Source organism: Mustela nigripes, chromosome 6 (genome assembly GCF_022355385.1).
Source record: "Mustela nigripes isolate SB6536 chromosome 6, MUSNIG.SB6536, whole genome shotgun sequence".
Classification (NCBI taxonomy): domain Eukaryota; kingdom Metazoa; phylum Chordata; class Mammalia; order Carnivora; family Mustelidae; genus Mustela; species Mustela nigripes.
In genome coordinates, this window is record NC_081562.1 from 72,216,088 (window position 1) to 72,242,062 (window position 25,975).

The 25,975-nt window shown below is 36.4% G+C and overlaps 2 protein-coding genes across 2 annotated transcripts in view; one reads left to right on the top strand and one right to left on the bottom strand.

Moving 5' to 3' along the window:
• Positions 1-1,433: 1,433 nt before the first annotated feature.
• On the bottom strand, positions 1,434-16,064 carry GOLT1B (golgi transport 1B). Its single transcript, XM_059404494.1, has 7 exons — positions 15,831-16,064; positions 15,441-15,602; positions 15,135-15,357; positions 9,103-9,194; positions 7,022-7,200; positions 6,006-6,087; positions 1,434-3,866 (listed from the first exon to the last, which is right to left on the bottom strand). The coding sequence occupies exons 1-7, from the start codon at positions 16,062-16,064 to the stop codon at positions 3,828-3,830; spliced, it is 1,011 nt and encodes a 336-aa protein (XP_059260477.1). The 3' UTR covers positions 1,434-3,827.
• RECQL (RecQ like helicase) overlaps positions 15,448-25,975 on the top strand; it is a 54,957-nt gene continuing 44,429 nt past the window's right edge. The window contains exons 1-2 of the mRNA XM_059404794.1: positions 15,448-15,519; positions 20,749-20,796. Of these exons, the coding sequence (XP_059260777.1) occupies positions 20,781-20,796 (16 nt within the window). The 5' untranslated portion in view covers positions 15,448-15,519; positions 20,749-20,780. The remainder of the gene's footprint in view (positions 15,520-20,748; positions 20,797-25,975) is intronic.

A 25,975-nucleotide genomic window follows, 5' to 3' on the forward strand; every position in this document is an offset into this window, starting at 1 on the left:
AGGTTAGTGATTATTGTGTTTACATAGAAAACACTCCTATCTCAGGTCATTACCTGGATAATGGCTGTTATGATAATAAAAGATCCAAATTACTCCTTTGATGACAGAGGATTTGGGTATAATATGAATGAAGTCATTGGATTATTCTCCTAACTTTGCTTTATTCTATGCTAGGGCGGGTGGGTCTGTCCCATAGGCCTGCCAGCTGTCTCACAAATAGAAGTCACTTCCTCAAAGGGCTACCTGTCATTCAGGGGCACAGAGAAGGCCTGCTCTCCAAAATAAAACTTCCCACTCATTGGTCAGCATCTACAGTCTTCCTCCTCCAGGCTTTGAATCTCGAAAACCTCTCTTCTTGTAATCAAAGACTTTAAACAAGTGGAAGGTTCTATGAGAGGACAAGGATGGACCAGCTGTTTTGCTATAGTGAGTCAAGAGTGATATGACAGAGGTGACCCTTTGATTAGAGAGCTAGTAGAGGTAAGGTTGTGGAGAAGTGTGCCAGTCGTTAGATTTGGGGCATCCTACTTCTGTGTCCCAGTTCCTCCTTGAGGTATAGGTAGCAGAAGGGTAGAGGTTGGAAACTTTCAGCACAGAGGACAAAGTTAGAAATCTATTAAAAAGATTTAAGACTTCTGGCTCACCAGACAATAGTCAAGACCTGCATTCAAGTACTGGATTCAACAAATACTTATAGGGTAATTTAAGTGGTACACATGGCTAGTGATTTTTAGCCATACCAAAATTTATAATCAAGACAGTGAAGTTAATTTGTCTGTCACAAATACTTATTATGTTATTATTATTATCAATGTTGTTAGCCAATTCTTTTCATTTTGAGAAAAAATATTTAAACATTTTTCCACTATTTCTAAGTTCACTGCCCACTTTTTTTAACCTGAAATCCATTTCTATTTATGATTACATTTAAACAACTTAGAAATGGAAAATATGATGACCATTTTATTAAAAGGAAAACTGCATATAAGGCTAATTTTTTAAAAAATGAGGTGAGTTACTGTGCAATGCTAAATTAATTTTTTGAATTTCATTATAAAGATACATTTGACCATGGTTAAGGACTGAATATATATCTTCCCCAAATTCATATATTTAAGCCCTAACCACCAATGTGAAGGAATTTGGAGGAAGGGTTTTGGGGAAGCAATTAGGGTTATGAAGATGAATCCCCTTGCCCCATGACAGGACTGATGTCCTTTTAAGACAGAGACTAAAGTTTTCTCTGCCATATGAAGATGTAGCAAGAAGGCAGTTGTCTGAAAGCTACAAAGAGGGTCCTCACCAATAGCCAAGTCTACCCTCACCTTCTTTTTGTACTTCCCAGCATTCACAACTGTGAGAAACAAGTGCCTGTTTAAGCCGCCCAGTCTACAGAATTTAGTTAGAGTAGCCCGAGCTAAGACAACCACCAATAATAGAAAAGTACCCTTTTATTGAGAGGTAAGACAAGTGTATTTACAATATTCAATTGTTAGATCATATAATCTGACTGTGAGACTTTTTAAAGCAGCAATATTCCAGAAATTACAATTTATAAGGGGAAAAGAAAAACATTGCAAGTATGTTTCTGTTACAGAAAATACATTTGAACAATGCCAGGTACACTTAAGGCTAAGTAGTATTAGACCTTTTCCTCCATCTTCATAGCAATAATCAAAGTATATTTTTGTCACAAAGACAGAAGGCCAACTTTGGAAAGAAAGAAACAATATAATGTACAGTGCTTTCTGTCAGAAGACTAGTATGTTTAAAAACAGAGCCTCATCAGTGGTTCTGAGAAGAAATATACAATGCTGCCAAGCAGCCCCAAACTCACATTTGAAATTAACTGTGGACTCTTTGAAAACTGAAAACTGCTCTAGCCTCTCAATCTTACTAAGGACTGGGAGATTATCAAATCCTTTACACAACTTCTAATAACAATTCTGAAGTAAGATTTTGAAAAAGAGATCTGTTACAGTGCAAAGAACATTTTGATAGAAATTCATGTCTACAAAGGAGTTAAATAATATAGATGTTCCTTACATTAACAGATACAGTTCTTGTTCTAAAAAGTAGAATTATCTAGCCACTGAAAATAATATGGATCAGTCAAAAATATGTATAAGAGTCCTACAGGGCAACTTGTATAAGTCGATCCCCAAAATATGTATATACTTGACACTCTTCAAATGAGGATATTACTTTTTTGAAGAACATTAGACACAACACTAGATCTCTTATTATTCCATGAACTATTGAGGTAGGAGTCTCATTTCATCAATATCATCTAGTTTCACAGATTATGTCATAAGTCAAATGCCAGTACCAAAAGGCAGTAATCCACAAGACTGAACCATTGAACTATATACCAAGTCTTTTCTTCTTTAGACCAGCAAGGATGGGTGTTCTCTGTGCATCAAGATTTAACTAAAAATAACATAAGCTGTGATATATTTTGTAGACGTGTTTGTAAATAAAAATCACAAATTTCAGTTATGATTTTGTACATTAAGAAGCTATGCAACTGTTAAAAAAAAGTAAATAGTGCAATCATTAGTGGTAAAACAAGTAGTACTATAACTGTTGAAACGTGTTCTTACATCTACCAGAAAAGCAGCCACCTCAGAAAACTAATGAAGAAATGGCCACTGTTTCTTTCTGCCAGACAAGCATCAATGGTAGAAAAAAACAACACATTTTTTTAGTGTCATGTTTTTAAGAAACTATAGTCTGTTTAATTATAGTAAACTAACTTTAACTGTGAATTCAGATATTTTCTCCATGAACTCAAGACAAAGAGTGATCTTATGAAGGATTGATCATGCATATTGATTTTGATGTTAGGAAAAAGCTAAAAATAAAGGAAAACTCAGCTCTTAACAAATGTAAATTTAACCTTTTAACATGTTACATCTTAAATATTATCAAGTTATTTAATTTATGAAAAGGAAAATGATAAAATCACTACAAAAGTAAAAAAAAACAACAAAACACAAAATAGAAAAACTACACCATGATGGAAAAACCCATTTGGCTTGCATCATTTGGTATCTTAAATAAAAGACTATTCAATGAAAAAAGGTATGTAACAGACTACTTAGTGGTTTTTGTTAGATGCTTACATGTAATGAAAGATACAGATAATTAGGTCAGACTCTCAAGAAGTATGAGTAGTTCTGGAGTGTTTAGTTATAAAGAATGACCTTTGCATATTCTGTCAGTGAATATCTAGTTCAGATTTTCATCTGGCTTTAAAATATTAAGAATCAGAAGAACCACAAATGTTTTATTTTAACCATATGTTTACAAAAAAAAAAGTGATTAATACATCAAAACTGGGTTTTCCTTAGTTTTAATACATTAAATGACATAATCCAATCTAACTCATGCATCACTTTCAGACACACAGTGCAACTGGAAATACTTTTGCCACTCCAGTGGATATTTCTAAAAAGCAAATGCCTACGGGTGCTCTTGCGCCTTCAAAAGAAGAAGAAAAGAAACAGGCCCCACAGTTCTCCAAGGATGGCTGTGTTTCGCATATTGTGGATAAACAATAAAAATCGCCTTCAAGAGTTTCAATAAGTATTGTAACATAGATTCATCTCCTTTAGTTTGCTTGCTGACTTCTTAGCTCACTTGATTAGAAGCCTGTTCTCATGGCCTCTTTGTTAACTGCTATTGGTACTCTGTAGACTACACGTTTTAAACTTCTGTAAAGAACATTACAAGCTATTTCATGTAATTTAATTTTGTGCTGAATATTCTTCAAAGGATTTTATAAATAATACAATATTTTAAATGAGTCTTCAATTCACTTGTTGTTATACCATATTGTTGCTTTCTCCAACTTTATCTACAAACTGAAAGGAGAAGAAAAACAGGTAATTAAAAGAAAACCCACAGCATTATGAAAACATTGTATCAACATTTTTAATGTTGATTAAAATACCCAGCTATATAAGATTCGTGGAAATTTAAGGTGTGACTGACAATGGTTAATCCAGTACTACTCACCACAATCTCCTGACATGTAAATGTGTATAAAAAAATTTTCTTTGCTAAGATTGTTTTTGCATGACATTTTATGCATATGACTTTAAGGGTACAACACGAGAAATGCAACACAATGAATAAAAAAATTGGATAAAATGAAGTTAAAACATTGCTAGCTTAACAAAACAAAACAAAACAAAAAAAACAAAAAAAACAAAAGCTGAAATGTCAGCCATTCATGCATTAATGAACCCAATAAGATATTTCAACTGACCATTACTGAGGATCTCTTCTGGGCCTATGTAGTCTTTGAACAAACAGATTTAACTCCATTAAGTTCAGTAATTAACAACATCTATTGACTAAAAATACTTTAAATGTGTATTCTGGACTTCAGACTCAAAGTGGCAATGACATTAAAAACAGATGTAATGAGGCAAGCACAAGTTTATAGTTATTGAATATAAATTTTAACACACGTTAATGTAAGTGGTTATTTACTTTGGCTACTCCACCCCAAATGTAAAGCAACTGGGCCTTCTTCAGCATTCCAGATGGTGATGCAAATATTAAAACAAAATAATTAGTGGAGACATATTAAAAGTTATGTAACCCAAGTGGTCATAATACTATCAAAATCTAGCAATCATTTAACCTTTCCTTTCATTTCACTATTCACATTTTTACTGAACCATTTATTATAATGAAGTAATGATAATAGGAAACATAATTTATAGTACTGGCTGTCCATTTATGCAAATACTGAAGAATCCTTAAATTAAGGATGTGAATAATGTTTACAACTCTATAACTAGAAGTTTCGGTAAATTCAAAAGCCATTGTAAAAATTCAAAAGTAAAATTCGTAAGTAAAAACAACATGACTACAGTATGAGTTTGGAGATTAATGTAAATGAGATCTGGACATAACCCCCATCAGCCCAAATTCCAACATTTTATATCATTATAAATAGGTGATTGGCACGTCAAAACTAAAAGCTGCTTTGAAAGTACTATGGATTCATTAGGATTTTAAAGGAAATTTAGGAGGAGAGAAAGCAAAACATTCTCTCCCCAAAGGTAACTTCAAATATCTAGGTTGTCTAGGCTATAAGATTCTGACTGAGAAAATTGACTTGAGGTTGGAAATGAGATTTTGTCTTATAGCAAAACCCATTCTTCAGTGGGTAAGACATCCTTTAGCTCTCTGAGAAACCAGTTAATGCTACGGATTATCTCTCTATAAACATCTACAAACGTCTGTAAACAACTTTAGGAAGTTGATGGCCCATCTTGAAGGAACAGATTTGTGAGATCATTCAAACTGTGGAGAGAGCTGGAAACAGAATTTTATCATCTGACTTCCAGTATGATTGTGATTGATTTTATTGTCTTAATGCACACTATCTGGTGATACAGTCTAAGAAAGAAAATCTTATTAGAAATAATGACATCCTGGGGTGCCTGGGTGGTTCAGTGGGTTAAGCCTCTGCCATTAGCTCAGGTCATGATGTAGGATCGAGCCCTACATCAGGCTCTCTGCTGAGCAGGGAGCCTGTTTCCCTCTCTCTCTCTGCCTGCCTCTCTGCCTACTTGTGATCTCTTGTCTGTCAAATAAATAAAATCTTAAAAAAAAAAAAAAGAAAAAAGAAATAATGATGTCCTTTTTACATAATGACTTCTAAGATTAGAAATCATATAAAAGTTAATTGTAAAGAACCTTGAACTCTCAAAGAGAAAGGTGGCATAGCATATCAGTCTGAGTTACATTTTAAAAAATCAAGAATATTAAAAATGGACATAGTGAAACAAAATTTCAGGTTTTTTACAGTTAGCAATGATTATTTTCTCTGATATTCATGGTAACCATGATCTATGGTGATGTAACAATTTATATAATAATAAAAAACTTATCAATCAGGTATTGATTATTGTAATCCTTGAGGAGCATCAAAGAGTACTATTTTGATGGTTTACAAATTTTATTTCTAATACATGATAACTTACTGATCTAATTCCAGGTAAATTCAAGAGGGATCCAAGGACTGGCACTCTTCTAATAAAGCCAATGACCACAGGAAAAAAGCCCCTAGGAAGAAGGAAAAAATGGTTCTCAGAACTTACAGATCCTTATTACCAAAATCAACTGCTAACCAAGTAAAAAGAAAAGATCTAGTTGAACTTTTGAACGTTCTGGAGATTTCAAATTTCAAATGTTACCTTTAGTGGTAATGTTTCTTACCTCTCCCCAGATTTCATTTCTTTATTATACTTCTACAGTATTGTGCTTATACATCTATAACACATTACTACTATAACCTCCTGGTCTCTTTATAGTCTATTTCCCATTATAGAAATGAGACATTCTCTAAAGCAGATTTGATGCTTGCTTGGTTTTATGTCTCCCGTGAATGACACAGTATTTGGCAGATAGAAGACAAAGGATATATGTGTCTTGAATAAATAATTAAACCAACCTTATTTAAAAGGTATTTTCTCACATAGAATACTGTTGTTTATTCACTTAGTAACTAGCATTTGTAAAACACTGATCAAAACTACCATACTGTGTTTGGTACAAAATTTTCTAATATGTGTATGTACTAAAAGAATTGCCATCCAGTGGCAGTAACTATGCAGTATCAGGTTCTATGAATTAAAAACTGTATGTATGTATGTGTGTATCACTGTTTCGTTGCTAAAAATAACAAAGTGCCTTAAATGCAAAGTGCCTTCAATAGAAAGATAATGCTTTAAATTCCCAATAAAAACCAATTTTATCATGTTGAAAATACAAGACAGTGACCCTACTGGCAATCATCTACATTTAATAAACATTTTTATAGTTGACTGAATTATCTAATAAGAGATTTAATAAAAGATTCAATGTAAAAAAAATCCATTTGAGAAAATTACGGTCTTTGTACTCATGCTGATGCAAATGTCTAGGTTTTTATAATAATTAATTATCTGGCCTACTAGTTTATTGAAAGAGAAAAAGTAAAATAAAATAATTGCCTTACCTGAACAAGAGAAAGAATCCATAGATTTCAAAGATCATGCCTATCAAAGGCCAACCAATAAGGACTACAAATACTCCACCCAGGAAAAATCCTGTAGCTTTCATTTTATGTTTTTGGAAGAAGAATCTGAATGTTCTTTCTAAACCAATGACAAAAGCCAAGCCAGCTACAAATAAAACCTAGAAGAGAAAGAAAATGCAAGATAGAAAAAGTAGTCAAACATACTGCATAAATTTGAAAAGCAAGGTCAAAGCTAAATATAATAAAAAGCAGCACATCTGGCTCTCAATGGGGGCAACTGGCTGGAGGAAACTATGATGCACACCAAGAGGCAGAATCAAGGAGTGGGCTAAGCACAGGAAAGCTGGAGTTGGATTCCACTCTTCTCAGTCCTCTTCTATCTTGATTAAATGGAGAAAAAGAGTATCAAAGAAAGATCAGATGTTACCAAAAGGCAGGTGCATATGCAGTGTTTTCCCAGGTAAGTGAGATGGAGAGGGCTTTAGTTAAGCTGAGGAGTGGCAGAGCAAAAGAGGAAGGCGGCCCATAAACATGTCACCCGGAAATACACTTCACCATGGGCTTCAGGAGTTCCTATGGATGGGAGAAATACTGACATGGCCAAGCTGATAGAGGAAACCATGCAAAGCCAGGAAGAAGATCTTAGTCTTACTTATTTCAGAATCTATGGTGGCAGCAGAAATAAAAATAAAGTTGTATGTTCTCAAATATACACATATTTTGTATGTTTTCAGATAGCGTGCAAAAAATGGTCATCTATTAAAAGCTTGCTTTTCCCCCAGGTTTTAATCCTAATACTTGCCTTTGTAACTATCTTTAATGTTTGAGCCTAAACAGTTAAGCTTCATATTCTTAGAGAGCAATGGCGCTTATATTATTAACTAAAACATCAATTTGGAATAGTTTTGTTAATCTTATATTTTCTAATTTCCAATTAAAAGCTCTATAATAATGTATACTTCGAAGATATTTAACACTATTCAGTAACTTTGTTGTCTTCTTAAAAGGATTATGATTTCCAGAACTCCTGCACAACCTTCACACATAGACAACAAAGTACATATTCCAAATAAACAATAAACATACTTTTCTCAGCAAATCGACTCTTAATATACAGATATATTAAGAGGTTTAAATGGTTTTTAAAAATCTGTTTATTTTATGCTACTGAACCAAATGTTTCAAGTCATATGTTCTAAGTTAGACATATTAATAAATTTACCAAGACATGGGGGATACCAAGTCATCTACTTTGAACTCCTAACTAAAGGCAGCCTTGATTTAATCTATTGTGTATTACATATCAAACACTCAACAGGGTAGTCATTCAAAAACCACTTTAAAAATGAAATCTTGCTATTTGCGACAACGTGGATGGAACTAGAGGGTATTATGCTTAGTGAAATAAGTCAATTGGAGAAAGACAACTATCATATGATCTCCCTGATATGAGGAAGTGGAGATGCAAGGTGGGAGGTTTGTGGGGGGGAGGAAGGGAGGGAGACAAACCATGAGAGACTCTTATTAATCTCACAAAGCAAACAGAGGGTTGCCAGGGGAAGGTGGGTAGGGAGAGGGTGGTGGGGTTATGGACATTGGGGAGGGTACCTGTACCCCTGGGTCTAATAATACATTATATGTTTATAAAAAAAAATAAATGAAAAAAAAACCTCTTTAAGTGTTTACCTTTTATTTAAACAGGTTTTGTTTGTTTTGTTTTTACAGATTTTATTTATATGACACAGAGAGAGAGAGCACAAGCAGGGGGAGGAACAGGCAGAGTGAGAGGGAGAAGCACACTTCCCACTGAGCAGGGAGCCCCTGATGTGGGCTCCATTCCAGGAACCTGAGAAAATGACCTGAGCCAAAGGCAGGTGTTTAATCAACTTAGCCACCCAGGCCGAAATAGGTTTTATTACTAATGTAAACAGAGAAGACAATAGGAATCTTTACATGAGTAACAGTGAATTATTTCCCCCCAAATTTAACAGCAGGCAATAATTCATTTGTAATTCAAGTTTCCTTATGACTTCAGTTAAAATATATGTTGAAAAACTCACATTTCCAATAGCCAGTAGAGCTTTGTCAAAAAAGAGAATCATTCCAAAGAACAGGAAAAACACTCCAAATCCTGTTAATCCCATTCCAATTTCTGCAATATAAGTTATATAGTTAAGGGCAGAGAAAAATATAAGTTACGTTAAGATCCCCGTAAACTAAGAAAATTTTTTAGTTTTTCTTTTGGCTGATATAAGAAAGTAGGTCTCAGCATTGCAGGTTAACTTTATGACATTCACTAAGATCTATAATAGATTAAACTAATAGCAGCAAATAACCTCAAAATTTAAGATATAAATGGAAGTCTCTAATCCTTATATGACAAATAGCACTTCTCATAAACATATGCATGACAGAGAAAGATCATCAGGATTCTAAACCTTTGATTATATACTTTTCCCTCCCAAGAACCCCTCTGGCATCAAACATAACTATATGGGTTTTCTTTTACTATTTATCTCCTTTCATATTCTAGGACTATTATTTATATGCATAATATCTACAGTTACCTCCTTCCCCTCTTAAATTAAGACCTTCTTTAACCTAGTAGAAATGCTATCATAGGTCAGCACAATATACTTCACTCCATGACACACTGCTTCTCACAAGGGCAGTACTTTGAGAAGCACATCATTGTCTCCTCAAAAGTTAATTTTCAGGAGGTTAGGCATCAATTTTAACTTCTTGATGATATGTTTTTATCATCTATAAATTATCTAACCCATGAATCCATTCACACAATTAGTGTCTAAGTACTAATATCAGCTCTCCAAATGTTTCAAAGAACAGTTTTACTTAATATTAATGTGTTAGGGTTTTATTCTTTTCGTTCAAAAACAAAGAATCAACTCCTAGATGCCAGCATCTCTTCTAGGTATGGAGCATATAGCAGTGATCGAAGTGTAAGCATTAAAGTTTATGTTCATCCTTATATAAAACCAATGATTTTATTACCTTTACATTCTCTTGGTCTTATCTTTTTATTCTGAAGATTCTTAACTTTCTAAGATCACAGTTGTCCTTTTCTGTTAATGCTAAAAGCCTAAGCCACTAAGTCACCTCTTTGATCATTTTAGTTTTGCTTTCAGGAAATACTTACCAAATCTTATTTTACCCAGATACATACTATCTACATGAAGTAATGAAACAGAGCAGAAACTACCATATTTTTAGAAACCCAATTTTAAATACACTATTTATGATTTCTGATCTGTTACTTAACTTTTTGGCCTTGGCTCCAGAAAGCCAAAATCTAGGTCACAGCTACTCAAAAAAATTTTTAAGCCGTGTAAAATGTCCCTGTAAAATAACAGAGTTGAACACTTCTGTCATTTATTTTTCTACATCCCTGAACTCCTCAATTTATAGTTAACTACTGCCTTCCATTCCAACAACCTTTTCCCCCAAAGTTAGCCTAAAAGAATTCAGGTACTGGTATATAAATATATATATTTATACATAAATATAAATATTATAAGTGTATTCAACAGACAAAGATAAGTGTATCCAACAGTCAAAATCCTACGAAAATGTGAGGCTAATGCTTTCATGCTTAAATCCCTTAAGAGAATTGACCAAAATGACTATTGAGCTGTTGAGCTGTCATAATTTCCTGGAAGAAAATATGGACAAAAGAACACGTAAAATTCCATTGTATAACTATTTAGCGGTTAGGATTTAGTCACTGGCAGTTGAGTGATTTAAATAGGACTAATTTCTACTTTTCATAAATTATCCTAATGATTACATAAAAATTTTGAGTTTTTTTTTTTTCAAGAGTTTATTTATTTTAGAGAGAGAGAGAGAGGGAGGGAGACAGCTTGGATGGGAGGAGGGGCAGAGGGAGAGGCAAAGAATCTCACACAGGCTCTGTGCTGAGTGGGAAGTCTGACGAAGTGCTCAATCTCATGACCCTGAGATCATGACGTGAGCTGAAATCAAGAATTGGATGCTTACGGGACCGGGCCACGCAGGCACCCCCAAATTTTTGAGATATTTGTTATCAGACAGGAAATTATATGGAAGTACACCTGCTACGTACTGAGGATTTGCCATGAATCATCCATGATGGGGCATTTTACATACCTTATATTACTTAATCCTTCCCATACTACTGCAAGGTGGGTGAGATTACATCCTTTTAGAAATGGAGGAAATTGAGGTTTGGAGAAACAACTTTGTTTGCCCAGAGTCACACTTCTGGTTGAGGATTTGAACTCAGTCCCTATGCTGAACTATTACATCATACTGCTTCCTACAGGAATTTTTTTTTTTTTTTCAGGTTAAATATGTTTGATTAAATGAAACTCAAGGGCACTGGAGCATACTGGACATCTGGGGGAAGCACCCTTAGATGATTCAAGTTTAATAGGATTAGTTGTTATCTACAACTAAGTAGGTATTAGTAGAAGTATTAAAAATTGACTGGAGTGAAAAAGACAGTATCTGGATATGGTTTCACATTTACTGAAATGTTTATACAAATATGTTGCAATTCCTTTAACAAAGTTGTGAGGTGAAAAGTAGCACCAGCCCCATATTTCACAGACTCCCACTTATCCTTGCTCATAAAATCAGCAAATGTATGTATGTGTATGCATGGTGGGGGACAGCACAGTGGCTGGGCAGGAAGAGTGGTGGTTGTGGGGAGTCAGGCTAGAATTCAAGCTCAGTTTTTGGACTGCACAGCTTACAACTGTAACATGGGCACCAAAACATTTGTACTATTTCATCCTGTGTAAGCCCAGGAGGAGACAGTTGCCTGTAACATATTTGCCAGAACTTGCACTGGCATGATGTTGCCAAGTATTTCCTGGCCTAAAGGGGTCAAAAGTCTCTAACTGGACTCACTGTGCCCTTTCTCATCTTCCGAATTCCCATTTTCCCTGTCTATGCATTCATAAGCAAAGCCCTTCACAGATTTGCCTGCTCACCACCAGAATCATACCCAGTAAAATAAATTTATTTTTCTCTGGTGCAATTATCAAACCTGCATTCCTTTTGTCTTTATGAGAACTTTTTACTTAAAAGAACAATTTGCTAAAAGCAGTTTAATACAATTTATCTAAAATGAAAGAAAAAAAAACTTTTTGTGGAAATTTTACAAGGAAAGATGCTTAATTCAAAAGCAATGACTGTTAGCATTTTGATATCTTAGTTGAAAATTTTAATATTAGCTTTTTCTTTCCTACTATGTGTTTTAAAAAATAGAAAATTTCATAATAAACAACTGGACTGAATATCAACCAAGCTGAACAACTCAACTGAACATCATGATAGAATTCCAAGCAATGTGACATAATGAAGTGAAGATCTAGAGGCAGCATGGGAACTAGCTTACTCTGTCCCCCTCAATAAATCTTGTGTTTTTATGAAGGGGGGTGGGAGAGTGTTATTACAGAATCCCTTAAGACAATTATGAATTGCTTTTTTTTCTGTTCAGTGCTTGGTCACTCTCTTCCAGAATCAGAATCCCAGAATAATCTTGGTAAATCACTTGAATGATGGTCAATTTCTGCAGTTAAACACACACACACAGACACACACACACACCATTTGAAATCCAAAGAGCTTTTGGTTCACTAACCATTTTGTGTTCCAATCCACTGTCCTACCAAAACATTTGGCAAATGAGCAACAAAGAATATAATTTCATCTTCTTCATTGATTTAATGAAGGAGGATGCTCCCTATTCTGCCCACATTCCAATCCAATCCCTTTGTTTGGGATTTTGGAAGAATGTAAATCAGGCTTCAATAGAAGAAAATCTCTATGCAAAGGATACATAGTTCATATTTTATCTATGTAATAATCAGACTCAGAAAGGAGAAGTAATAATACTTCACTGATAGGTAAGCTGTGTAAAGATTAAGTACTTTCTCTAATTAGTAGAATTAGAAATAAGTTTTAGCAATTTATGTATACAATTCTAATTTTCTTGGACAACCTAATTTTAAATTAGGGTTTTAATCAAGAGAAATAGGATGCTATCACAAAGACAATAGATTCTGAATTTCCTACATAATCTATCAAAAAAGTCAATGCATAATTTTATAGATAAATACCTAATGTTGTATCTATTTTTGCATGAAAGACCCACAGTATTCTAAGACAGATCTCAAATAAAGTTTATACCCAGTTTTCTTAGATGCTAGTAGGGTACAGTGGACACAAAGGTTTTTGAGCCAGTAGACCTGGGTTCAAGTTTTCTTTCTGTCATTTTCCTTATGACCATACAATGAATTTCTTTTGAGCCTCTTCTAATGTATAAAAAAGCTATACTTCTCCCTGCCTTATAGGGCTGTTATAAAAAAGTAATGGTTTATATTGAAAGCACTTGGTAAAATGAAAGAAGTTGCCTTCATACAATTGCTAGTTCCTATTATAACAGTAAAAGAAAGAAAGAAAGAAAGAAAGAAAGAAAGAAAGGGACTTTATGTGTTTTCTGATCAGAACAGGCCAACTGACCAAAACAGGTACCCTTCCTGGGCCAGTGCAGGTAGCTCCAAAGTGCAGACCCATCCAACCATAGAAATGAGAAGAGCTTGACTGAGTTGCTAGTGTATATGAGACCTGAGAAGTTCTGTCAAGTTCAAGTCAGCCATGACTTCTATACAAACCTTAAGACTCCACTTTAAAGTAGGGAATTTACAATGAAATTCTATTTATTTATTATTTATTTTTAAAAAGATTTTATTTATTTACTTGACAGACAGAGATCACAAGTAGGCAGAGAGGCAGGCAGAGAAACAGAAGGAAGCAGGCTCTCCGCGGAGCAGAGAGCCCGATGCGATGCCGGGCTTAATCCCAGGAGGCTGGGATCATGACCTGAGCCGAAGGCAGAGGTTTTAACCCACTGGACCACCCGGGCGCCCCTGAAATTCTATTTTTTTTTTTTTTTAAGATTTTATTTATTTGTCAGAGAGAGAGAGGAGCGAGAGTGAGCACAAGCAGACAGTGGTAGGCAGAGGCAGAGGGAGAAGCAGGCTCCCTGCTGAGCAAGGAGCCCGATGCGGGACTCGATCCCAGGACGCTGGGATCATGACCTGAGCCGAAGGCAGCCGCTTAACCAGCTGAGCCACCCAGGCGTCCCTGAAATTCTATTTTTAACAGACTTTTTTAGTTCTTAAAATCTTGAAAATCAAACTAAGTTAAGCCGAATAAGAAATGAAGATCATAGCAGATAAAGCAATGTGAGACAAAAAGACTATCACGATCATTAATAGATAGGACCCACACGGTTGGGCAGATATGTAAATACGAAAATGATTAAGGTTGACACAAGGGTAGAAATAAGAGTGTTATAACGAAAGAAACGGAAACAGATACAACGCTAACAGACATAAGCTAGGCCTTGAGAACTCTGTGGTAGGCAGAAAGAGATGCTAAAATAAAGAACAAGATACACAATATTAAGGAAAGAAATCGTTTCACTGAACACAAGGTGGCTTTTTTACTACTGTGGAAACATTAGGTGGTAGAAGAGTGAAGTCGTTTCAAGGAATCTTTGGAAGGTCGCTTCCAGAGGTGGCAAAAGGCGAAATACTCGGAATATTTAAGTGTAACCACATATATACATATATGGTTATATATATTTGTATGTATTTAAAAGACCCAAGCCCATACTAGGTGACACTTAAAATACCGCCTCAACAACCGGCCAGTAGAGGACCCCCAGCCTGTCATGTGCACAAATATTCCCAAGTGTGAACCACGGGCACCGCGCATCAAACTTTCTCTTGTGACCACCTGCAGGAACAAAGCCCCCATCTCACTGGGAGTGAGAAGAGCGGGACCCTGGTGCAAGGCTCAGCAAAGACTTCCCCCTCCCCAGATCCCACTGATCCTCCTCCCACGTCGGCCACTGCAAATCCAGCTCCCGTCCCCTCAAGGCAGTCCTCCTGGTCTCGCATCCCTTGCTCAGTCCCGCAGGCCGCCGCCCCCAACGCCGAGCTTCATTCATTGACCTGGAGAGAGGGGCGGGGGGAGACGAGCTCAAGGAACGGGTGTAAGAGGATCGGGGGCAAGTCCTTACTCTGGGTGTCTGTTAAGGAGATCATGGCTGCGGCAGTGAGGGCAGCGGCTACCGGACCTCCAGGCGCCCAGGGCGTGAAGTAAAGACTGGAGAAGAGAAGCCGGGAAACAGCCCAGGGCAGAGCCGCCACGTCTTCCGGAAACACGCAGCCTTCCCCACCCCAGCTCCAAGACCGCTTCCCATTGGCTGAGCCCGCCCCTAATGTGAACCAATCATCCGTAGTCTTGTTCGATGACGCAGATAGTGGTTGCACCTCTTCACCAATTAGAGAAGGGTGTCACTTGTTATTGGTTGAGGAAACCTAACCGGAAGGGCGGGTGCTCGCAGCTGGAGGAAAAGGAAAGGCTGGTGGCGGGAAGTTTTCACGCGAGGGCGGCTGAAATCGGTAAGTATGGTGTGGAGGGCCGGCACTTTGAGGTCGGAGAGCGAGGCGGCTGGGCTGGGTGGGGTGAAGGGGTCCTTTAACCCCTGGGGAAAAATTCGGGGTAAATCTGCTCGGAGAGGGCTCATTTTGCCTTTCCCTCCCTGAGGGTGAGGTCGGTGTGTCCCGGGTCCCTTCCATTCTCTGATACTTAGGTAGGAGAGAGACGGCGAGGACCTCGCCGGTTTCTGATGGAACTTGGTCCTTGAGGGGTGCGTCGGACTGCCCCCTCTCCCCAAAACTTCAGGCTTTGTCCACGCAGGAAGCTAGGTTACCGGAGTCTGTATACGGGCAGCACCACCGGGGGACGCACGAGCGTAGGGGAGCTGTTGTTTTCTAAAGGCCGGTGCTGGGGAGAGGGGTGCGGGCGTCTGCTCTAGCCTGTGGTTCCTCCGCGGTGTTTGCTCCAGGCCCAATGACCGGCTGTGACCCCGCGAAGTATTTACTGTGGTGCTGTCGCGAGTTCGGAAGTAGCAGACCGAACACCAGTGGGTCCCTGAAGTGGTCATTAGTAAACGTCTGTTGTGCACCCACCACAGAACAGCTGGGGAACCGGGAGCGCTCAAGCCAAAACGGGAAGGAGGATCGGGGGTATGTTGTTGCCAAGCAGCTTAGAGAGTAAGCAGTCTCCGCGGGGATTAGAATAGGAACATTTCCCGAGGTGACAGGGACCTGGTTAGTGGTTACTCATGTCAACCTTGGGAAACGGTTTTTGCTTGTGTTTTCCAACAGTATAAACAAGTAATTGTCTAGCTGAAGTTAGTCTTAGAAAATAAGCTCACCTGAGCTTTGTATGACCAAACTGGTTTTGTCTGCTCAGGGAATTTTCAAGACTGGCTTGCTTTTTATTTTAACAATTCCCCCTTTTTGGTTATTCTGATCAACCAGTATAGTGTAATTTTCAGGTTCCTCTGTTGATGTATTCAGGCTGAAGAGTCACATTTTTGCTGTTGCCATTAGTTGAGTCATTAGGCTCAGGCATCATGTCACCATCTTCATCATTTATGGGGTTATTGTTGATTTCATCCAGTTGTCTGATCTGATGGATACTGTTTGGCATGGGAGTGGCTGCTGATCCGTCTTTAAAACCCTTGAGAGTATACAGCAAATTAGAGAGGTAAATATGATTTAATTAGAAATTCCCAGAGGAGATTCCCCAGAGGTGATTACGCTGAGTGACCAGATAGCATAGGCACATCGTCCTCCTCACATGCACTTTTTTGGGTCCTTTCTCTGCAGTTTATATCCAGTTGTCCATCTTTAGCTTGCATGGCTTTGGGAAAAGGGCCATTTTATTTTTTATAGTGATTCCAAGTCAGAAGAGTGGGAGGAAATTGGAAATGTTAGTTTGTAGAGTTCTAGCCAGATTTTGGAGGAAACTAGAATTTAGGATCCAGCCCAGTTTATAAGTAGAAAATAAAACCGGAAGGGCAGTTACCAGCAGTAGAATCTGATAGCCACAGAAGTGTATTATTGAAACATAGATTTTCTCTATAATCATCCCATTTCTATCAAGATAACTACAGTTAGATTAATTTGTTTGCAAACTGAGTCTAGTTTCAATAAATTTGGCTTGATTATTTATATTAAGTGTAGCAGAAATGGTGATGATATAAGCTCTTTTAAATCTACTTTGCCGGAACTTTTAATAAAGAATCTTAAAAAGAAAAAAAATTAGATTGAATTTTTCAAGGCTCTTTGGGCTAAAGCAGCCAAGCTAAGAACTTGTCTAATATTGTCCTATTACAAGGAAATCAGATTGAGTTGATGTAAATATATATTTTGTCATGAAAAATAAGAATATTTAATAAGGGTTTCTAAATTCTGGCAGTATCAGGTAGGGAGAAAAAGATAAATGTTTCAGCTGTTGATGACAGAAGTAGGTTTTACTGAGTCATCATTATAAGCTATCGATAGCCTAAAAGAGAAAAGAAAGAGAGACTTAAATCTGGAAAACAAAACACTGAAGAACCATCATTGTTTTAAATGAAGTAATAAAAAATTATAATCATCTTCATTAGTTCATTGAGTCTCCTATAATTCTTGTTTTGCTTCATCTTGGATTAATAATTTTATGAATCAGTTTTACACTAGACTTTTAGAAATTGTTACTCAGTTCAGTGTCATGATAGTAAAATTAACAGAAACCTCTACTTGTCAGAGTCTTTTCCTTGAGTCTCTGGAGATAAAGCACTTTTGTGGGAACAATTTTGCAAAAACTTAAGTCCATTTGAATCTTAGCTAGACCACACATAAAATTCCTTTTTTAGTTCCTTTTCCATAAGACTTCTACAACTTTTTTTTAAAAAAGATTTTGTTTGGGGCGCCTGGGTGGCTCAGTTGGTTAGACACCTGCCTTCGGGTCAGGTCATGATCCTGGAGTCCCTGGATTGAGTCCCCCATCAGGCTCCAAGCTCCATGGGGAGTCTGCTTCTCCCTCTGACCTTCTCCCCTCTCATGCTTTCTCTCACTCTCTCTCTCTCAAATAAATAAATAAAATCTTAAAAAATTTATTTATTTATTTATTTGAGAGAGAGAGAGCGCGCGCAGAGCAGGAGGGCGGGGCGCCTGGGTGGCTCAGTGGGTTAAGCCTCTGCTTCAGCTCAGGTCGTGGTCTTAGGGTCCTGGGATCGAGCCCCGCATTGGGCTCTCTGCTCAGCAGGGAGCCTGTTTCCCTTCCTCTCTCTCTCTCTCTCTCTCTCTGCCTCTCTGCCTACTTGTGATCCCTTGTCTGTCAAATAAATAAATAAATACTTTAAAAAAAATAGTACTACAATACTGCATAGAAAAAAAAAGCCCAAAGTAGGTAAACTTATGTTTGGTATTTTATGATTTAGTGTATTATCTCATTTGGAAGTGATTTAGATATTCAAGGAATATTCATTATTTAGTTTAACTTGGTACAGACTTTTCTTATTTACATTTATTTAAATTATTTGTTTTTAACAGTTATGCTTAGATTAGACATTAAGCAGATAACCAACATCCTAAATTATTTTTCTTATTGACAGATTTTGAAGACATGCTTTTATTAAGCCAACAAACTTAAACTAAGTTTTACTTTACACAGGTTATGTCAAGTCCTGTGAACTTGAAAAACGTTTGGGTTTGTTTTTGTTTCTGAGGGTTTCAAGAATACTTTATGAGTGCTTATTTTTCTTTAAGACAATTATATAGAGCTCCTTACACATTAATTTTGGCGATACCATCTGGACTTAGAAAAATATCACACATCTATAATGTGTATACATAGACATACAGAAACATACAGATAGATGCAAATGGATCTTATAGCTTTTGTTTAGAGAAATTTACTCATGAGCTGATAGCCATAATAATGCAAAACTCACTAGTTCATAAAAGAACAGTTGGATCCCAATTGTATTTCTGGCAGAGGGACTAAGTTGAGGTTACTGCTTGTATAGTAGAATGGATTTCTTTTCCAGTGAAGTTTCTTTTGTTTACATGATGTAAGGATTTTTTTTTAATTTTTAATTTTTTAAAGTATTTTATTTATTTGCTGGCACAAACAGGGGAGCAGCAGAGGGAGAGGGAGAAGTGGGCTCCCTGCTGATCAGGGAGCCTAATGTGGGGCTAGGACCTGAGCTGAAGGCTGATGCTTAGCTGACTGAGCCACCCACGCACTCCTATAAGGATCTCTAAAGCTATTTTTGCAGTCATTTTGTCTGCTTATCAATCAAAGAATGCATTCTGTTGTCACTGAGAGATTTGAAATCCTCTCTTATCAAAGACACAGCTCAAGATCCACTTCTCTAAGTTAAAGTTGCCTTACGTTGGCCACTACAATTCCGCAAGTTCACCCATTTTCCAAAAAGGCACAAAATCCTGGTCCATAGACTAGGTGGAACCCATCTTTGTCTTTATAGATTCCCTAAGAGTTCTTAACTATGAGGGACCCTGTTTTCTAAAAGCTGTTCCAAAACACAGGGAACCAACCATGTGCTTCCCTTCCCTCCTCCCTTTGGAACAGAATAGGATGATTTACCAAGAAATTTCAACAAACAAAATGTAGGTATGCAAGTTAAAGTCAGCTCAAAATGGAAAGAACAGAGCTCAGATATAGGAGAGACCTCCAGACTCTAGGGTCACTGAGAAAGCAGTGAACTCAGTGGACTCTATGGGTTCCATCACCATAGCCTCAGAATTGAGGGGGTGTCTTGTTTGAATCCCATTTTTACACCATAAATTGTCAAAAGTTTGGAAATAACAGAAGTAAAACCAATGAATCATTGAAGTAGTAATCAGTAAAAGTTTATTGTGCACTCACCAAAATGTTTGCAAACCAGGAGCATTCAAACCAAAACATGGAAGCTCAGAGGTATATTGTTATAAAGCAGCTTATATAGTAAGAAGTTCCTACCCTCAAGCCTCCTCTCCTTCCATTTGCTCATGTGTGCTCTTAAATTTTAGCCGTTTAGAGGTAGTTTCTTAATTGCATATCTTGTGTTTTCCCTGTGTCTGACCTTTTCATGTGCTCTCCTGAAATCTAATCCCTCTATAAAATACCAGTTCCTCTTTTATGATTAACTGAAATTGTAACTCTTTAAGCAAGTATTCAATAAAATGTTGAATGATTAATTGGAGTAATTATGTGGATGGATTTTGCCTAATGTGGGGCATTTGAATCTCTTATTTGTAAGATAGGTTTTATCATCCCAATTTTACAGGTAAAGAGGAACAGGTTGTTTAACTTTTCTAAGATCATATGGTAATTTAGTGCTAACACTGTTTAGTCTTTTTGCTTTTTTTTTTTTGCTAATCACTTTCTATGTGGTATTTAAATGTTACTGATGTTATCACTTGTTAGTGTGATTTTTGGACACTTCTCTGAAATCTAGAGAATTCTTCATAAAAATCAGTGTGGGAATAATCATGTAAACCTTCTTTTAAAAGTCACTATAGTAGGGGCGCCTGGGTAGCCTAGTTGGTTGAGCATGTGACTTGATCTCAGCTCAAGTCTTGATCTGAGGGTCTGAAGTTCAAGCCCCCTTAAACCTGGTTTCCTACTGGGTGTGGAGCCTACATTAAAAAAAGAAAAGCATAAAAGTCACTACAATATATAATTTACTTTGTAGTATTTTTCATGCTTAGTAGTGAAAAATTATTGTTGGTTAGGCATTATCAATATAGTATGGTTTAAAATTTTTTCTATGATTTTTCTTTCATTTTTAGAAAGACATTTGGATCTCCAGTTCAGTTTTAGAATGGCATCCATTTCAGGTTAGTGGAAATGATTACATTTTATATAGTACATTTGGTTTTGTTTTTAAGTACATGTTCTTTGAAAAAAATTGTTTTTCTCTGTACTTTCAGTTTTGCTGTGAACCTGTGCTCTAACAGGAAAGTCTTAACAAAAATAAAGAAACATAAATCATAAAAACGTTTGTTTGTATGAATTTGACTACTTGACTGATTTGACTACCTCATGCAAGTGGCCTCATATAGTCTTTGTCCTTTTGTGTCTGGCTTATTTCCCTCAGCATAATGTCTTTTAGCTTCATCCATTTGTAACATTTTTCTTTTTAAGGCTGAATAATATTACAATGTATGTATGTATCATCTTTTGTTTATCAGTTTGTCTGTCAGTGGACGTGTGGGTTGTTTCGTCTTTGGCAATTGTGAATAATGCTGCTATGAGCATTGGAGTACAAATGTGTTTGATTCTGTTTTCAGTTCTTTTGGGTGTATACCTAGAAGTAGAATTGCTGAATCCCATGGTATTTTTGTTTTTAATTTTTCAGGAACTGCCGTATTATTTTCTATACTCACTGTTCCATTTTACATTCCCACCTGCAATGCAAAAGGGGTCCAAGGCATGATGTGTTTTTTGACAGAATTAAAGGAGCCTAAGAAATCACAAAGTAGAAAATAATAAATCACTCTGACTCCCTCTATTCAAATTAACATAGATGTATTATTTTCAACAAATATTTTTAGTTTGCAAAGATTTTTTATTTTTTTAATGAAGTACAATTAATATATGTTATATTAGTTTTAGAGTATGACACATTACCCAATTCTGTCCATTAATCAGGGCTTAGCATGGTAAGTGTAGTCACTGTCTGTCACCATACTACATGGTTATAATATTAATGATTTCATTCCAAAGCTGTACATTTCATTTGTGTGACTTATTTATTTTATAACTGGAAGTTTGTACCTCTTAATCCCCTTCACCTATTTCACCATTCTCTCTACCTACCTCCCATCTGGCGGCTACCAGTTTATTCTCTGTATTTAAGAGTTTTTTTGTTCTTTTGATGATTTTATTTATTTATTTGAGAGAGAGAGAGAACGTGCACGCGTGGGCATATAAGCTGGGGGGAGGGGCAGAAGGAAATGAAGAAGCAGACTCCCTGCTGAGCAGGGAGCCAGATGTGGGGCTTGATCCCAAGATCATGAGATCATGACCTGAGCTGAAGGCAGATGCTTTACCAACTGAGTCACCCAGGTGCCCCTGTTTGTTTTTAGTATTCCACATGTGAAATCATACGGTATTTGTCTTTCTCTCAGCTTATTTTATTTAGCCTTGTACTTCTTAGGTCCATCCATCTTGTTTCAGATAGCAAGATCTCATTCTTTTTCATGACTGAGTAATATTCCATCACACACACACACACACACACACACACACGACTCTTAATTTATCCATTTGCCAGTTGAGGACACTGGATTGGTTCCATATTTTAGCTATTTTAAATAACACTGCAATCAATGTATGTTACATCTTTTTGAATTAGTATTCTCATTTTTTTGGGGTAAATACCCAGAAGTATCATTGCTAGATTATATGATATTTCTATTTTTAATTTTTTGAGGAATCACCATACTATTTTTCATAGTAACTATACCAGTTTACATTTCTACTGCGGAGTGTGAAGGCTCTTTTTTCTTCACATTCTTGTCAACACTTGTTACTTCTTTGTTTTTGATACTAGCCGTTTGAACTGGTGTGAGGTGATTTTGTTTTTTTTGTGGTTTTGATTTGCATTTCCCTGATGATTAGTAATATTGAACATCTTTTCATGTGTCTTTTTGCCATCTCCACCTTTGGAAAAATGTGTTTTCAGGTATTCTGTCTATTTTTTATTGGATTTTTTTGGGTGTTAACTTGTGTAAGTTCTTTATGAATTTTGGATATTCATCCCTTATGAAATATATCATTGGCACATATATTCTATCATTTACTTGGTTGCCATTTTGTTTTATTGATGATTTCCTTTGCTGTGCAAAAATATTTTATTTTGAGGTAGTCCCAGTAGTTTATAATTAGCATTTGTTTTCCTTGCCTGAGAAGACATAATCTTAGATATGTTGCCAAGGGTAGTATCTAAGAGATTGATGTCTCTGTTTTCTTTTGGGAGTTGTGTGGTATCACGTCTCACATTTAGGTCTTTAGTCCATTTTGAGTTTGTGTATTGTTTAAGAAAGTGGTCCAGTTTCATCCGTTTGCATGTAGTCACCCAGTGTTTTGAACACCATTTATTGAAGAGACTGTCTTTTCCCCTTGTATATGCTTGCCTCTGTTGTCATAGATTAATCGACTGAGTAAGTGTGGTTTTATTTCTGGGGTCTCTTGTCTGTTCTATTAATTTGTGTGTTTGTGTGACAATAGCATACTGTTTTGATTACTTCAGTTGTATATCTTGAAATCTGGGATTGTCTAGCTTCGTCCTTCTTTCTGAAGATTGGTTTGACTATTCAGGGTCTTTTGTGGTTCCATAATTTTGGAATTATTTGTTTTGGTTCTGTGAAAAATACTGATGGGATTTTAGTAGAAATTGCATTGCATCTGTAGGTTGCTTTGGATATTATGAACATTTGGATAATATTCTTCCAGTTTTTGAGTAGAACATATCTTTTCATTTATTTGTGTTTTCTTTGATTTCTTTTAACAGTGTTCTCTAATATTCAGTATATAGGTCTTTCCTTTTATGGTTAAATTTATTCCTGGATATTTTATTTTTGGTGCAGCTGTAAATGGGACTGAGTGCCTTTTTATCCTTTTTTTTTTTTTGTCTGATTGCTGTGTCTAGGACTTTCAGTACTACGTTGAATGAAAGTGGTGAGAGTGGACATCCTTCCTTGCCTTTTCTTTTTTTAAAGATTTTATTTATTTATTTGAGACAGAGAGAAGAGTGCTAGAGCAAGGGGAGGGGCAAAGAGAGAGGGACAAGCAGACTCCTCACTGAGCAGGGATCCTGATCATCCCAGGACCCCAAGATCATGACCTGAGCAAAAGGCAGACACTTAACCCACTGAATCACCCAGGCACCCTGCCTTTTCTGAAAATAGAGGAAAATCTCTGTTTTTCACTATTTGAGTAATAACGTTAGTGTGGCTTTATATTATATGACCTTTATTATGTTGAGGTGTGTTCCCTATAAATCCACTTTGTTGAGAGTTTTTATCGTTGAATGAATGTTGAATTTTGTCAAATGCTTTTTCTGCATCTGTTGAGATAATCGTATGATTTTTATTCTTCATTTTTTAATGTGATATATCACGTTGGTTGATTTGTGAATATTGAACCCTTCTTGCATCCCTGGAATAAGTCCCACTTGATTATGGTGAAAAATCTTTTAAGGTATTGTTAAATGTGCTTTACTGATACTTTATTCAAGACTTCTACAGCTGTATTTATCAAGGATTTGGTCTGTAGTTTGTTTTCTTTCTTTTTTTTTCTTTTCTTTTCTTTCTTTCTTTTTTTTTTTTTTTTGGTAGTGTTTGTGTGGCTTTGGTATGAGGATAATGCCAGTCCTGTAGAATGTATTTGGAAGCTTTACTTTCTTGTCTATTTTTTGGAATATTTGAGGAGACCAGGTATTGACTCTTCTTTAAATGCTTAATATTAAAAAAAAAAAAAATGCTTTGTAGAAATCACTTGTGAATTCTGGTCTTAGATTTTCCTTTTTTGGTAGTGTTTTGATTACTAATTTAAATGTGTTACCTATAATTGGTCTGTTTCTATTTCTTTCTGGTCAGTTCAGAAGGTTTTAAGTCTAGGAATTTATCCATTTCTCCTAGTTGTATTTTATTTGGTTCTCTCCCCTGCCCCCCTCTCTCTTGCCCTTTTTTTTTTTTTTTTTTTTTTTTTTTTTGGATGAGTCTGGCTAAAGGTTTAGTAACTCTTTGTCTTTTCAAAGAGCCAGCTCTTTGAAACCACTAGTTTTATGGATTTTTTTTTTTTTTAACCTTTTTTTCCTCTTTGGGGGGAAGGCAGTCTCTATTTCTTTTATTGCTCTTATGGTTTTAATTATTTCTTTTTACTAACTTTGGACTTCATTTTTCTTTTTCTAGTTCCTTTAGATTGTTAGATTGAGACTTATCATGGTTTTGAGGCAGGCCTCTAGCGCTATAAATTATGCTCTTAGAACTTCTTTTGCTATGTCCCAAAGATTTTGGACCTTTGTGTTTTTGTTTTTGATGGTCTCCATGTAGCTTTTGGTTTCCTCTTTTGTCCTTGTTGAACTGTTAGTTGTTTAGTAGCTTGTTTTTCAAGCTCCATGTGTTTGTGGTTTGTTTCCCTATTCTCCCACCCTCCTTTTTTCCTGTAATTGATCTATGGGTTCATGCTATTGTAGTCAGAAAAGATGCATAATAAGATTTTAATCTTCTTAAATTTATTGAGGCTTTTTGGTGACCTTATGTGTTGAATTATCTTGAAAAACGTTCCATGTGCACTTGAAAAGAATGTGTATTCTGTTTTGGGCTGGAATGTTCTGTATGTGTGCTAGCTCCATTGTTCTAATGTGTAATTCAAAGATACTGTACCCTTACTGATTTTTTTGTCTCGATGCTTTGTCTGTTGATGTCAGTGGGGTGTTATATTCTGCTACTATGATTGCATTACCATCAATTTCTTTATGTCTCAGTATTTGCTTTATGTGTTTAGGTGCTCCAGTTTTGGGTACCTAGTTATTTACAATTGCTATATACCCTTTGTTGGATTGATCTCTTTATCGTCATGTAATTCTGTTCTTTTTGTTTGTTTTTAAGATTTATTTATTTGAGAGCGAGAGACAGTCCGTGCACAGTGTGCGCGTGCGCACGCACACACACGCATGTGCCATCAGGGGAAAGGGCAAAGGCTGGGAGAGAAGGCTCAAGCAGATTCTGGCTGAGCACAGAGCTGACTCAGGGCTCAATCACAGGACCACGAGATCATTACCTGAGCTGAAATCAAGAGCAGCTGCTTAACCAACTGAGCCACCCAGGTGTCCCCGTTCTTCGTTTTATAATATACTCTTTGTTTTAAAGTCCCATTTTGTTTGATAAAATTATGTATGATAAAATTATTCCAGTTTGTTTCTGTTTGCATGGAATATCTTGTTCCATCTCTTTACTCACAGTCATTTAGTCTTTTTAGGTCTGAGTAAGTCTCCTGTAGGTAGCATAT